Raw genomic sequence first — 16,106 nt, 5'->3', positions numbered from 1 at the left:
AAATATAGCATATAAAAAAGAATAAAACGAAACGAAGCGAAGAACAAATTAAGTTAAATATATAATATTAAAATTGTATGTTTATAACAAACGCTAGGCTCGTAACTCACAAAACAATGTTGATAAATTTGTTTAAGTCTTTGAAATCATAAACATTGAAAGTTATTGTTATTAGAACATAAATACTAGCGAAAGTTGAACACATTTTCTGCAGTTTACTCATGCTCCGCCAAACTATCATTTAGAAAAGCATTTCGAAGAAGAAGCCCGCCGTTAAAAAAATTGTACTTTTTAACTTCGCAAATTTAGAGGCCCAAACTTAACATCTCTTTTCCAGACTCCGTGCAAGATGAAAAGGTTCGATGTGTTATGGGGGCCACGGGGACATGTGAAAGTGCAGGGGAGGTGTTTTCCTGGGGTGTGGCAGTTTATCTTAACGATAATGGGCCACAAAAGCCATGTGAAGGTGCGCGCTGCGAGAATAATAATAATACTTAATACTTGTCGTCGCTTGGCGGTTTCTTTCCCAAACACCTCCATCATCCATCCTATGCCGGGATAGGCAGAGCAGAGCCGAGCAGAGTAGTAGAAAAACAGAGCCAGTCAGGCAGTACAATAAAACCAAACACGACAATGACAACTTCATGTCCCGCCGCACAGTGGAACTGGTTGCTCTTAATATTAATCAAATAATGGGGGTTTCAATTGACAAACATCATTTATTAGCATTTTAAGGTTGCTTAAGTATAACATAATACACTTAACAAACATCTAGCTAATATTAGAACTCAAAATAGTGGTAATGATTTGGAAAATGCCTTTTCAAAATGTTTGCTAAGCTATTTATAAACTATTCTTTCTACATATTTATTTTATAATATGTTTTTATACAAGCTTACAGAAAAGTCAATGCAAAACAAAAGACTTAGGCAACGAACTAAAAAGTGGGTCATTTGGTTTAATAATGTTTTGCTGTCGCCAATAAAAACAAACGAATCTTTAACTAACAGTGTTTTATAATAGTTTTTAAAATATATAATTTATAAAAATGTATTTGAAGGGATAAAAAACAAAAGAATTAGGCAACGAACTAAGAGTACGATTTTTTTTTAGCAATACTTTACAATTTCTAACAAATGACGTAGTTAAAATAAAAAAGTAGTCACAAAATAATTTACGTAGTTATTTAATTAAGGAGTAACTTTTTAAATTTTTGTTAATCTATTCTGTTCTATGCTATATATTCTGTTTGAACAGATTTTTGCTAATAGAAAAATGTGTTTTATTTTGTAAGAAACGAAAGACTTAGGCAGCGAACTAGCAATGCGTTTCTTCAGTCCACTGTGGGCAGTCGCGACCCTCGTCAAACGTTATCGACTGTCAAGTGGTACTTGGTACTATGGTCACCCGCAACCATAAGAAGATAATTGGGATGATGTGGGCGTGCAGCAGCAGCAACAAAAACAACAATGCACTCGACACTCGAAAAAAGCAGCGAAATATTGAAGAAGAAAGAAAGTTCGTCCCCCCCCTCCTCCCCTAACCACCCACTCCCCCAACCGCCCACCATCGCCCATTGTCCCACAGTAACTGAGTGTGTATGAGTGTATATGTATGTATGTGTATGTGTTTGTGTGCATCGGTTTTTAAGTTGCTTGTTTTTTCGGCATTTACCCGCCAGCGATTGACTGACATTTTGCTGCCCACTCTCGCTTTCATCGACACTCCACTTGGTAGTAGAATCTACCTGAAAAGCATCGTACACCTCCACCGCGCACATACACACATACACCATACACCATTCACTTCATTCATACTTTTGTGAATTTTATGGAGCTGCCACTTTCCACTTTGAAATCAGCTTGAAATGTGTGAATATTGCGATGCCAAAAGATTTGGTTCAATAAATTAGGATATATTAGCTTGATTAGAAAATAGATTAACTTTAAATAAACTAGTATTAAGGTTTTTAGAAAAATGTATTTGTTTGGTTGTTATTTTTATTGTACGTTACTTAATACCAAATATGATTTTTTTGTTTTTGGAAATTGTTATTTTATATTGATATGTTGTTGTTTTGTATATTACTAAATATTAATACAATATTATTTTTTAAACAACTTATTTGTTTGAATGTTTTAATATATAATACCTAATATCATGTTTTTGGTATCAGAAACTAAATAATAAATTTGAAAGCAATTAATTTTCTTGTATTTGCTTTTTTTTTAATTTTGTAATATTTGTAATTCATTTACTGTTATATGTTTCATAAATTTGGTAGATAATAGAAAATGATAAATAAACAATATAAATTAAATTATTCAAAAATAAATAATATTACGATCGGTTTATTTTAAAACTCAAATTATTTCTTATAATTGTAAAATATTTTATTCAACCTTTTCTGGCCTGAATACGAAAGACTTAGACAACGAACTTAAAATAATTATATAAGTTGACAAAAACTGAAGAAAAATCAAATTACACTCAACTGTGATTTTATTTAAATTGCCAATTAATTAGCACTATTGCGCGAAATAGCCGCGAAAATTTGTGGAATCCATTAGATTTAATTGCAGTCAGGTGCTAAAGAGTAGGCTAAAGAGTGGGCACTCGCCAACCACCAGATGTCGGTCGATTGATCGAGAAACTATAAATACTTATGGCGGACTATTAAGGACAATTTCACTACTTGACCCAGGCAATGGCGATTTCGATGTGTATGTGTGTGAGTTGCTTTGCCCGCTTTGCAATTACTTGAACTCTCGCTCTTCCTCAATTGTCATTTGATAAACTCCACTTATAAAGTGAAAGGAGCGGTAACAACAGCAATGGAACCGGCAATTGTTTGCCCGCTGACGAGGTGCGGTTGATTAGAGAGCAGAGCGTGGGTAATACCAATACAAAGCACATGTAAAAAAAACACAAAATACAAACAAAAAAAAAACAGAGCGGCAGAGCAACTTACTCAGAAATCATGTCAATGAGCAAATTGGAAACTTTTAAAGCGCGCCAGCACAACACAAATAAAAAATAAGACGATCTGCGTATGATTTCGTGTGCCAAATCTGAGGAATCACGGGTGCGTCCTGCTGCACTCGGTAAATAAATCTATATATATATATATATATATATATGAATATAACCATTAACATGTCCAGCAACCGATTCCAATGACAATTGACAACTGCAGTTAACACGCAATTGCCAATTGACATCGATTGTCAATTGAGGCTCCCACTGATTCAGTGATTCAGATCGAGATCAAGATATAGATATGGAGAATATGGAACTTCAGAATGATTTGCTCTGGCTGTGCATATAGAAAGTCTTGCAGTCGATAATTGTGACACTTGATGCCACTTACAGAGAGCTACATTTAATGTTTGTCAATATTTAAATGAGAAAAAGTTATTTGTGGAATCAATACTTAATTGCTAAGAGGAAGTGTAAAACATGCTCTTCTTTCAGCAACAGATAATAGTATTTAATTTAACACTGTTGAACTTGAAACATTTTTATAATGTTTTTTTCTAGTTTTAATAAATTTTTCTTTATTTCGAAATATATTTGGAGTTTGGAGTTCTAAATAATTTATTAGAGCGTATAAATTATATTTTTTAAGATTGAGCATTCTTTTCTGTTTTGTTGGGATCTATTTTGTAAATAACATTATAGGGTGGTTTGCAAATAAATTATGTTTCAATTATTCCTTGAGAAGGCATTTATATTTTAATCTTTCAAAACAATTTCTTCTCTAAATAGCACCAAAAAAAATATATTTATTTTAAGCCAAGCGTTTATTATTAAATGATAAGGTCGGAAGGCTTACAAAAAAATAATCTATAAACAAATACTTCAGTTTTATTAATTTTAATTTAAATATTCTATGAAAATACAAATTTTATTTTACAATTACCTTAAACAAAAATATTATTATAAATGTAATGAGGATACACAGTAGTTATAAATGTTGATTTGAGCTAGTTTCTAAGCTTGACAAATATATTATCTAAAATGCAAATGCAGTTTTATTATTTAAATAAATAATTAAATATTTTTTAAAATACAAATTGTATTCTACAATTTCCTTAAACAAAACTATTATGGTAAATAAATTAAGAAATACTGTAGTTATATTTATAATTAATTCTAATTATATATTTTATATTTTTTTAACGCAATTCCTATAGCTGTTTTCGAATTCGATAGTTTCTCGTGTTATTTTGAGGGGGTTGTCTGCGTATATCTTGAGTTTTGATCTGTTATAGCACTGCATACATTTTGATTATCAATTTCTGGTTATGCTTTGCATTGATCCCGAAAGAAAGCGAGAGCGGGTGACCCGTCGATATGGAAATGTGGGATCGTAGATGGAAGAAATGCTGGGCGACATATGGTTATGGTTATGGTTATGGTCATGGTTATGGTTATGCCGATGACATTTGCTTGAAGATCGGGGAGTGGGGGGATTAACATAAGAGACCGCTGGACTGGTGGCTTCTCACAAGGAAGAGAGCCGCAAGCCCGAGACACTGAAAACATTAACATACATAACAAGTTCCACTCTGTGATGGCCAGTGTAAGCGGGCAGCGACGCCGACTGCGGCAGCGGCAGAGCAGCAGAGCGGCTGAGAGAAATATCGAAAATGAAATGGCAATACTTTCCCAGCGTTGGTATAAAAGCGCCACTCCACCAATGGGACATGTCTCATTACGGTTCACAGTCAGATCCCGCTAAGATGTACAACGCGAGATCGCGTGGCAGCGCTGCCATCGAGGGGATTTCCCCACAAAAAACACTGCTCACCATCGGCTCTCTGTTCCTAATCCTAGGCTTTGTTGGTCCGGCGACCTCCATGTCGCTGGATCGCCTGGCTCTGGAGAGGAACGAGCTGCCGGCGGATCAATCCCAGCAACAGCAGCAGCAGCAGCAGCAGGATGTCCTCGTGGACGATATGAAACTCACCTCAATCCCATCCGCTGACTCCTCGGACATGTATATGCTGGTGCCCGAAACGGTGGCCAGCCAACTGGAGGACACCGAGCATGTGCATCGCAACTCCATCGAAGCCGATCCCGAATCGGAATCGCCAGCCTCCACCGACATGCTGATGCTCGAGAGCGACTCCAGTCCGGCCATGCAGCTGGTGGAGCTGCCCAGCGACATCACCGTGGCCGAATCCCAGCCAGAAACGGAGCACGACGCCCAGCAGCTGTCCGAGTCCATTGAGGAGCATGTGGTGCTGATGAAGCCCCTCAGCCAGGAGGCTCAGCTGGAGCAGGCCGTGGACCTGGCCACCGAGGCGTCACCACTTCCCATCCTCCACGATGATCTGCCGGATGATGAGAAATCCCCGGCCGAAAATGAGGAAACGGAGAAGGAATCCGAAGCGAACATGGATGATCAGGTGCCCGAGGAATCGGAACCTCAGCCGGCACAAGTGCAGCCGGAGGAATCCCAGAATCCACAAAACGAAGCTGATGTTGAGGCGGAAAAGAAGCCAGAGATTGAGTCACAACCTGAGATTGAAGCTGAAGCTGATGCTCAACTAGCTGTTGAGCCCCAGCCTGAAGTGGAATCGCAGCCAGAGGTTGAAGCCCAGAATGATGCTGAATCCCAAACGGAAGTTGAGTCCCGGCCAGAAGTTGAAGCCCAGCCAGAAGTTGAAGCCCAGCCAGAAGTGGAAGCCCAGCAAGAAGTAGAATCCCAGCCAGAAGTTGAATCCCAGCCAGAAGTGGAAGCCCAACCTGAAGTAGAAGCCCAACCTGAAGTAGAAGCCCAACCAGAAGCTGAATCCCAGCCAGAAGTTGTAGCACAGACTGAAGTGGAAGTCCAGCCAGAGGTGGCAGCCCAACCTGAAGCTGAATCCCAACCAGAACCAGAATCCCAGCCAGAAGCCGAGGCTGCAAAGCCCAGTGATAACGAGGTGGACACCACGGAGGCTTCTCTGATGGAAACCCTGGTCGAGGGCATTGAAGATGGTCTCACCGCCGCCATGGACAACCTGGTGCCCGAAGAATTGGCCGAGGCCTCAGAGAACAAGGAGCAGGAGCAGGAGCAGGAAAACGATGAGGAACTATCGCCAGTTACAGAAGCCACCGAAGAGCAGGCAATTCCCGAGGTTTCCGAACAGGAAAAAGAAGAGGAAACCGAAACCGAACCCCAACATACCTTGGCCGATGAGCCAGAGGCTGAGATGGCCCAAGCTCCAGTTGAAACGCCAGAGGAAACCAAGCCTGAAGAGGAATCGCAGCCGGAGGAGGCTAAGCCGGTAGAGGAATCCAAGCCAGAGGAGGAAATCAAGTCGGATGAGGAGGCCAAGCCAGAGGAGGAGCCCCAGTTGGATGCCCAGTCTCAGCCAGCTGTCAATGAGGAGAAACCTGAGGAAACTGCAGCAGAAATTCCTGCTGAAACTCCTGCTGATATTCCTGCTGAAATCCCAGCTGAAATTCCTGCTGAAATCCCTGCTGAAGTACCAGCTGAAAATACTGCTGAAATCCCAGCTGAAATCCCAGCTGAAATCCCAGCTGAAACTCCAGCAGAAATCCCTGCCGAAATCCCTGCTGAAATTCCCGCAGAAATCCTAGCTGAAATCCCAGCCGAAGAACCAGCGAAAACCCAAGATGAAATCCAATCCGATTCCACCCAAACCGAGCCCGAAGTGGAGAAGGTGGAGAAGGAAACCAAGCCCGTGGAGTCGTCCCTGCTGACCACCATCATACCCATGCCCATTCCATGGTGGTGCCTGCGCCACAACCCACCATCCAGGTGCAGGATAGTGTGCTGAACTACGTCAATGCCTCGTTCCTGCAGCAGCAGTCCACGGAGGCGGATCTGCCCAAGACGGAGGAGGAGTCCCCGTTCAATGCCCATCTGCGACGCTACGATGGCGCCCAAGTGTGGCGCATTGTGGTCCAGACCGACAAGGACAAGCGAATGGCCGACGAGCTGCAGTCCAAATATGGTGGGTACTCACTCAATGATCACTAACACAACTATGGATGGCTAATTATATATATTTTTGACCTATGCAGATGGCCAACTGTGGAAGGAGGTCAAGCAGGAGGTGGACTATCTGCTGAAGCCCCAAGTGTTGGCCGCCGCCGAGCGTCACATTCGCGCTGCCAATCTCTCGCGGATTGTGCTCATCGACAACCTGCAACATGTCATCGAAAAGGAGAATCCCCAGCGGAGAAGATTGCCGAGCTCCAGAACCGAAAGGGTAAGTGATGGGGCAGAAAGTTGGCAGTTTATGGGGTTTATTCAGTAAGAAATGAATAAGACTTGGGTTAGAAATAAACCAGAAATAAGTGTTTCCACTTTAATAATATTATATTTTTAAAGTAGCAAACAAGTTGAATTGAGGAAAAATGTGTCAAAAAGTATTTAAAGTCAGTCAAAAATATCCATGGTAAAATAACACATTTCGAAAGAATGGCAAGAACTCAGAGAAAATAGCCAATAGATAAACAAAATTATAAATATGTCATAACTAATGAATTAAATTATGAAGAAAAAGATTTTACAAATTAAAAAGGGTGAATACAGGATAAGTACATTTTTTAAGCAAGTAAAAAATATATTAAATAGGGGAACACTCAAAAAAATCCAAATTAATGCTTTAAAAAATATAAGCAGATTTCTGAACTATAGTTAGAAATCAAAACTTTTGCATTGATTTTTTAATTATAGTTAGACATATTCGATTATTAATAGATATAGATGGCAAACAAAGCTTCAAAAACTCTTGCTAATAATATTCAGGGGCAAATAAGAACATTTTACACGGCCAAAGGGATATTTGCATTTGTGTTATTATTTTGTGGAGGAGTAAGGACTTGTGAGTGACAGGTGGTGCAATCAGGCGGTGGGCCGATGCCACCCCTTTTTTTGTGCATAGGCCAGCGAGGTGTCGCCGCAAACGAGCATTTAATGCACTCGGCGAGGGGCGTGTGAAAAGTCATCAAGCGCAAAGTGGCTTTGCCATAGGAACGTGCCATGTGCCATGTGCCACGTGCCACGTGCCAAGAGCCACAAGCCATGAGCCATCAGCCATGAGCCATCAGCCATCAGCCATGAGCTCCAAATAAAGAACGCACCCGGAGGCAAAGGACCTGGGTCCTTGCAAGACGCTATTGTTTAATCGATAGCCGGCGAGAAATAAGGGAATGCCGAATGCCAGACGACGCCAAGACGGAGATGCCTTCTTCGGTGGTTAGGGGTGAAGGGTTCAGAGTTCAGAGTTCAGGGTTCAGGTTCAAGTTGAGGGTCATGGATAGTTCCCCCCCCTTAATTAACAGCAGGTTGAACGAACCCCAGGGGTTAGTGCATCATATTTATCTTATGTTGCTGCATTACAGGACACCGCCTCACCTGGCAGGCCTACCATCGCCTGGAGGACATCCACGGCTTCATTGACTACATGGCCAAGACCTATCCTGATATCTGCTCCACAGAGATCATCGGCTACTCGGTGGAGAAGCGACCCCTCAAGATTCTCAAGTGAGTGCAGGCAAATACTCTAACCACACAATATGTTAGATATAATATATAATCCCACCTAAAGGATTTCCAATGGCAATGCCCGTAATGCCGGCGTTTGGATCGATGGCGGCATGCATGCCCGCGAATGGATCAGTCCGGCCACAGTCACCTACATAGCCAACCAGCTGGTCGAGGGCTGGGAGGATCTGCCCGAGCACATGCGCAGCATCAACTGGTACATCCATCCGGTGGCCAATCCCGATGGCTACGAGTACTCCCACACCACCGATCGCCTGTGGCGCAAGAATATGCGTGCCCATGGACGCCAGTGCCCCGGCGTGGATCTGAATCGCAACTTCGGCTACAAGTGGGGCGGCAAGGGCACCTCCGCCAGCCCCTGCTCCCAGACATATCGCGGCAGCAAGGCCTTCTCCGAGCCGGAGACCTTCTACATCTCCAAGTTCATCAGCGGCTTCCCGCGGGAGACCTTCCAGGCGTACCTCTCGTTCCACAGCTACGGCCAGTACATCCTGTATCCCTGGGGCTATGACTACCAGCTAACCCAGGATCGTGCCGATCTCGATCGCGTGGCGCGGCAGGCGGGAACGGTGAGTTTTCGAAATCACACATAAATTCTCAGATATTGCTAGCCAATTCTTCTATTGTTCTATGGTTTCCGGTTTAGCAAGCAAAAAAAAACTTTAAAACTAATGTATTTATTTACAAGTTTTAGCGAACCAATGGAAATTAATTTAACTTTAAAGGCTTTCTGGTAGAAATAATCTAAAAAGTTGTAAACATTTTAAAAAACTTTAAATATTTAGGAGGATTTTTCAATATTAATTTTTAAAAAATTCTAAATATTTATAAAATTTAGAATTTTGAGAGAGTATAACTTTTTTTATTTACTTTTCAAAAGACGATGTCACAGAGCCATCACTTAATATATCAAATTTAAGGAAAATCGTTTATTAAAATTCTTACACGGATAAATAAGATATTTTTTTTAAGATTCCGAATCAAATTTATCTCTATATTTTAAAACATAGATCTATGCATTTTAATGCAAAATTTAATTAATCTTTTTAATTTTGAATTGCTGTAAACGATTAAGCAGATCTATTGTTAACATTTGTCGAGATAAACCTCACCTAAAACCCTTCTTTAAACATAGAATCTTGGTTATTAAATTGCATTGTAATTTCATTAAATTCTAAAATCAACTCCTTAAAAGCTCCTGCTAATGAACTCGTTAATTCTTTATTCCCCAGAGCATTACCAAGTCGACTGGCGTGAAGTACACGGTGGGCTCCTCCGCCACCACTCTGTATCCCGCTGCCGGTGGCTCCGATGACTGGGCCAAGGGCATTGCGGGCATCAAGTACGCCTACACCATCGAGATGGGCGACACGGGCCGGTACGGATTCGTCCTGCCCGCCCGCTTCATCCAGTACAATGGCAAGGATGGAGTGACCTTTGCCGACACCGTGGCCAGGGCCATTGCCCAGGGACGCGGAAAGGCGGTGGCCAGGAACAGCAGTGGCGGCCGGAGGCGTCGCCACTAGTCCCGCCCACTTAGTTCAATGCGATTTTTTGTAAATCAGCCTACTTGATTTTTTTTTTGCTATTTATATGAATACTATTTATTTATTTATTTATTCTACTTGTAACTAGACAAATTGAACACACACACAAAAGACACCACACAAAAACAAAACAAAAAACTCATCAAAATGGACTGAAAAATGTTTATTGAAGAAGTGAAAAATTAAAAAACTTAAAAATTAAAAAACATACTTTTATTCAAATTGGTAGGCATTAAATTCAAACACTGGAAAAAAACAGTAAAGCAGACAGCAAAATTTTACCGTTTAATACTGTTTATATCGTTAAAAAAAATGTTTAAAAACAAAAGACCTTTTCTTATTCGTTCAAAAGATTTTTAATTAGCTCAAGACCGTCTAAAGCCTTTTATAATCAAAACAAAAGAAGACAATCAATATGCATTGAAGAAAAAAAAAACAAAAAAACACAAACAAAATTTTTTAAATGTTTGTACTTTTTGTACTTAAAAAAAAAAAAAAAAAGAATGTAAGACCAAGAAATTCATATTTCTTTAAAATAAGTGTAACACCAAATGCACAACTTTAATAGCTAATATGAACACTAATTACTTTTCAAAGATTTAGAAGCGGCCCTCTTCTAGGGATTATAACAGTATAACAGTATGACAGTAGCTCACGCCTCACTTCACCCAAAGTAAAAGTCCGAAATGAAAAGCATCAAAACCAGCGGCATTCCGTCAATATGCAAATGCGTTGGCCTTAATTGGGGAATCGGGCGAATTATGAGGAAATGGAGAAGGGCGGAGGAGGAGGAGAATGTAGCTTGGAGAATGGAGAACAGAGAACGAAGAATATAGATTTGAGAATTGAGAACGCGGGAAGCCGTTAGCCGGAGGCTGAGGCTCACAAATCGATTTGCGAACGCATTAAATGCGCACCAACTGTCCAATCGATCGCACCACACACAACAAGCTACGAAATCTGCTAAAAAATTCTGAAATTATATCTATAAATGCAACTCCGCCTCTGGAAGTGGGCGTGGCTGCCTCTGGTGTTGCTAATTGCCGCGAAAATGGAGCAAGTTGGCGGTAGAAACTATCTGGATTTAGCCCGCACCGATAATCGGTTAACGAGGCTACCATTTTTTGGCGGCGGTGTGGGTCACCTGCTGAGATACCTCCACCCGTTGGCCATTAATCCCGCATCCGAACGCGGTAGAATCTCGGAGCTTCGCAGCGATTTGGATGCCAACTATGTGAGGTATCGAGGTGCGCAACTGTGGAAGCTCAACTTTAATGCCACCCGAGGTTCATCCATGGCGGAGCGAGAGGAGGAGGAGGAGGAGGAGGCTGGGGAGGAGCGGCAGGTGGTGGCCTCACCGGATGCCCAATTCAACGAGGTGGTCGCTCTGTTCGGTGAGTCCAGTAAACAAAATGCCCTGGAGGGGCTATCAAAAAGTCTGCCAAGCCGCACAAAAGAAGAGAAATTGTCAAGCCTAGAAGCACACTCGCGGTGGAGAAAATAATTATTATTAGTTATTCGATAATCTTAGTTTTCAAACCCAATTCGTTTTAAATGACTTTCTTTCCGGTTTTTTCGACAAAAAAAAAGGTCAAAGGTTATTTTATTTAACAAAAATAAAACCCTTTTGGGTAATTTCATTTTTGAAACTCTGAAACATGTTTAAACAGTGGATCTTTATAACCGAAAAAAAATAGATTATTTAAAATAATTGTTTAAAATTTAAATTTGTTCCTTCTTTGAAAATATAGTATCGTACACTTTATAAAAACTATGATTTTGAACTATAAAATGTAATACCACTGCTTGAATCTTATAAACTCTCATATTTCCTTCATATTTACTGATAAACACACTAAGAGCTATTGTCTTGACCCCGTCTGTGTTAACGAGAGGCGGGTTTTAGGGAGGGGTCAGGGCAGGTCAGGTCAACTCGGCCACCTGAGCACGCATTCGCACGAATAAATTTGTGGCTTTTGGCATAAATCAGTGAACCGCTAGCCCAGAAGTTCGGAATCCAGAACCCAGAACCGAGTTAGATTTAGTTCGAAGATGCAGCCGCTAGAAGCGCTCACGTTTGTGGCCCTGATCGGATCAGTTTTTGGCCAAAAGCTGCTGCTTTGGAGGAGCGTATCCGTGCCGGAGATATCCGGAATCTCCGGCCTGCCCCTCGCCCTTCTGACCCTCAATAGCAGCGAGCTGTATGAGTCCACTTTCGAGGGCCTTCAGTGGCTGTCGCCCTTGGATCTGCGCCGATTCGACTTTATTTCGCCGGGCTCCTCGTTCCAGATCAACAGACGCTACCGAAATGGCAGCCATGTGCAGAGATACTACGGCTTTCAGCTATGGAAGATCCACGAAACCCGGCTGGAACTGCCCGAACTCAGGGCCTTTTGGCGGCACTTTGGTATAAACAACACACGAGAGAATATCAAATATCAACAATATTAGTCATCAAATAGGTCTATTAACATTATTTTTTAAAGGCCTGTCTCACGTTTCCAGTCGCTTCATATTTGCGAAAGTAAATTAAGCATAACACAATCTGAATCTAAAACTTAGTGAACTATATACGTAACTTTTTGCAAAATGACACTCATAAATATGCAAAATTTATTTCCTGCTTTCTCATTTGCAAATTTTTGTAAATGTTCATTTAACCTAATTTAAAAATTTTTTCTTAAGGGAGTTCGACCTTTTATAACAATAATACATTAGGGCTGAAAAAAATATGAAAAATAATAACATTAGGCATGGAAAACCCATTTAAGATGGACTTTTGATGTCTAATTGTTAAAATCAAATATATAAATTGTATTAAATATGCAATAAGCATTTTCTAAACCTCTATTTTATTGACTTATAATGTAAACCAACTTATTTCAGGCAGCGAGGTATGGAATATCAACCAGGATGGCATCGACATCCTCATCGAACAGCGCAATGTGGCCGATGCTCGGAAGTTCATGGAAAAGGTGGGCTTTAGCTACAACGTAATGATCGACGACATCGAGTCGGCCATTGATGAGACATATGTGGAAGTGCCGGCCGTGGAGCATCCCTTGGATTCGGTGCGTAACAATTCGCTGCCGTGGATGGAAAGACCGGGATCCCTGATGAGCTGGCGACGATATCACGATCAGGCGGATATCCAGCAGTTCCTGCAAACGCTGCTCGAAACGTACTCCGAAAATGTGGAATTAATCCAGATCGGGGTAACGCGCAACAAAAGACCACTGGAGGTCATCAGGTGGGTTTAAAAAAAAATGAAATCGGTTGAAAAAGTGTTCTAATGTAATGCTAAAAAGACCTTTATACGATTAATTTTGATAATCCAACTTTCGGATTGCAAATATAAAGATTTCTGTGGCACCCACATATACAGCTGCGGTCATAATAATAGTAGAGGGACAATGTAAATGCTCAAAAACATACCTTTAAGGCATAGGAAAACTTTTTTTTAAGTTACCAATCAACAGAATTAAGTTTAGAAAAACATTAGATACGCATAGTTTCAGTTTTTCAAGAAAAATTAAAACTGTTGAAGAGAACAATTAAAGAGAATAATTAAAACTCTGCTTGTCTGCACTTTGTGCAAGAGTACAAATATTTTTAATTTTTTTTTTAATACAATTTTTTTTTAATATTTCAAAATATTATGCCTATGATAAATGAGGATTTTTATATGTGCCCCATTTAGTTTAAAGTTTTAGCTTCTTGAGAATACACAAACCAATTCTAAAGTTGCTTAAAAACCAGTTTTGATTGCTATTTCCATAAGCCAACAAATTAATATTTTCATGACCGCTGCAGTATATCTACTCTTATACCATTTTTGCCCCACTTCGATTTGTTTTTAAGGGTCTCCAATGGCAATCCGGATAATTGGGCCGTTTTTGTGGATGCAGGACTGCAGGCCAGGGATTGGTTGAGTCCTGCCGCCCTCACCTACGCCATTTCCAAGCTCACCCATTTGTGGGGCAGGCCCAAGGTCAAGGGTCAGGGTCAGAGGGCGGAGAAGGCGATGCGCCGCATCGATTGGTACTTCCTGCCACTGGCAAATCCCGATGGCTACCAGTACTCGCGTCACACCGATCGCCTGTGGACCAAGAATCGGGCCTTCGACAGTGAAAGCGGTTGTTACGGCGTGAATCTGGACCGGAACTTCGAGTACGGCTGGGGCGGCACCGGATCAACGAGCAATCCCTGCAAGAATCTCTATCGCGGCGCCGAAAGCTTCTCCGAGCCGGAGAGCCGAGCCCTGCGAAGTTTCCTCTCCGGAATGCGGGAGTATCTAGGTGCCTATGTATCCCTGGGTGGCTATGGCCAGGCCATCACATATCCCTGGGGCGATGCGGATTACGTGACGGAGAACCAGAGGGATCTGAAGCAGACAGCCAGGAGGGCAGTTCTCGCACTGAGGCGTTTAAACCAGGCCGAATACTCGGCAGGCACCAGCTATCGCCAGAAATTGGCACGGCCTGGAAACTCCGCCGACTGGGTGCAGGATCGCATCGGACCCCAGATGGTTTTCAACATGTTCCTCAAGGATCAGGGACGCTACGGCTATCTGCTGCCACCTCACTATATCGTTGAATCCGGCGAGGAGGTCTTCGAATTCATGCGCACCATCGCCCAGCAGTTGCACTAAAAGCAAACATTTACAACTTCACTTTATATATTAGTCCATTGGTCAGCACCCGAATGTTATAGCCTATCCTAATCCCTTAAAAACCATTGTATTTAATTTTTGTTCTATTAATATATGTTTATCCTTCTTTAAAAGGTTATATTTATCTAATTATTTAATTAAATGTGTATAAAACAAATATGGACTAGTTCCTATTGAACAAATGATAGTTGGGGTAGGCTATCCCTAGAAACCATTGTATTTAATTTATTCTATACATATATTTAACTATTTATTTGTTATGTATGTTTGTTTTTTTGCGGCAAAATCTTTATGAAACTGAAAAAATATTATCTATTTCTTTTTGAACTAATAATAATTGGTGAAGGCTATTGTATTTAATTTTTAATCAAATTTGCTATAAAAATATATATATTTATTAGCTGGGAAAACATATATCTTTTAATATATAATAATTTTGATAAAATCTTCATTAAACTGAACAAATATGTTCTTGTATCCTAAGAACAGAGAAAAAACTAGGTTTACTTAGATATCATATTTTTAACGATCTATAAAGAGATTATCTTAAAAGTATTTAAGACCACAATACTTGATGAAAATACATAAATCGTAAGCGCATCTAAAATATTTTCTTATCAAATATTAACTGCCTACTTTCAGGCTAAAATGGGTAAGCAAAGCTCCCGCGTAGAACAGTTTCGAAATGCGGGCTAAAAATCGAATTCTCCGGAGTGTGAGCAACTATCTTCTCCACTCTCTTCGGGCCCTTTCTTTGCGGGGGGTGGTGGGTGGTGGGCGGTGAAAAGAGAGCCGTTAGCAACGTGTTTGATTTGCTGCCGTTTTCGTTTAATGATTTCGCAATCGCGCATATCGTAAATGGCATTATCCATTAACGATCTTATGTAAACCTGGCCAAAAGGCGAATAAAACTAAAAAGAATGCTTAGCAAATCAAATAGAAAGCTGAGAGAGAGAGAGAGAGGGAGAGAGAGTCGGCAGTGGAGAGCGAAAGAGAGCGCGGGAGCAAGCGCCAACTTTCACTTTCAATCGCGTTTTAAAACCAGTAAGCTCAAACCACAACGCTTACGATGTTTTGTTTTTCAGCTCTTGCCGTTTTGTTTATTTTTTTTTTTTCTATTTAATTTATTTTTTTAGTTTTGTCTTGTTGTTGCATATTTGATTGGATTTATTTTGTGCATGCATATAGAAATTAAGCGAAAGGCCCGCGGCCATCGCCGCCTGCCGCCAAAGTCAAAGTCAAAGCTTCCGAAGAAAGTGATTTGAGAAATAAAATAAATAAACCAAAAATATGAAAAAATAAAATTTAAAATTTGTATTAAACAAATATGTATAGATGAGTAATAACAAAATCTTCC

At 40.7% G+C, this 16,106-nt stretch overlaps 3 protein-coding genes across 4 annotated transcripts in view; 2 read left to right on the top strand and 1 right to left on the bottom strand.

Moving 5' to 3' along the window:
• Positions 1–16,106, bottom strand: part of LOC128264906 (uncharacterized) — a 31,756-nt gene that overhangs the window by 6,832 nt on the left and 8,818 nt on the right. The gene's annotated exons all lie outside the window — the stretch shown is intronic.
• Positions 4,697–10,283, top strand: LOC128264883 (fibrous sheath CABYR-binding protein). Its single transcript, XM_053000587.1, is given in 7 exon segments — positions 4,697–6,743; positions 6,746–6,971; positions 7,042–7,188; positions 7,191–7,229; positions 8,368–8,509; positions 8,574–9,099; positions 9,763–10,283. Coding segments are annotated over 7 exon segments (3,408 nt in total). The 5' UTR covers positions 4,697–4,709; the 3' UTR covers positions 10,057–10,283.
• LOC128264893 (carboxypeptidase B) lies at positions 11,004–14,792 on the top strand. Of its 2 annotated transcripts, XM_053000605.1 has the most exons (4): positions 11,004–11,471; positions 12,146–12,484; positions 12,964–13,327; positions 13,939–14,792. In XM_053000605.1, exons 1-4 carry the CDS (start codon positions 11,069–11,071, stop codon positions 14,726–14,728), a joined length of 1,896 nt encoding a protein of 631 aa, XP_052856565.1. In that variant the 5' UTR covers positions 11,004–11,068; the 3' UTR covers positions 14,729–14,792. The 2 variants fall into 2 exon arrangements, with proteins under 2 accessions (XP_052856565.1, XP_052856564.1); XM_053000604.1 differs by lacking the exon at positions 12,146–12,484.

The sequence above is a fragment of the Drosophila gunungcola genome, unplaced genomic scaffold (assembly GCF_025200985.1).
Source record: "Drosophila gunungcola strain Sukarami unplaced genomic scaffold, Dgunungcola_SK_2 000084F, whole genome shotgun sequence".
In the NCBI taxonomy this organism is placed as follows: domain Eukaryota; kingdom Metazoa; phylum Arthropoda; class Insecta; order Diptera; family Drosophilidae; genus Drosophila; species Drosophila gunungcola.
This window is presented reverse-complemented; position numbering and strand designations above follow the sequence as displayed.

Excerpts from the sequence above, each read along its gene's own strand:
- LOC128264893 (XM_053000605.1), top strand. The coding sequence starts at position 11,069 with ATGCAACTCCGCCTCTGGAAGTGGGCGTGGCTGCCTCTGGTGTTGCTA. Across the intron at positions 11,472-12,145 it reads CGAGGTGGTCGCTCTGTTCG|CGCTCACGTTTGTGGCCCTG; the intron begins GTGAGTCCAGTA and ends AGCCGCTAGAAG. Across the intron at positions 12,485-12,963 it reads GGCCTTTTGGCGGCACTTTG|GCAGCGAGGTATGGAATATC; the intron begins GTATAAACAACA and ends AACTTATTTCAG.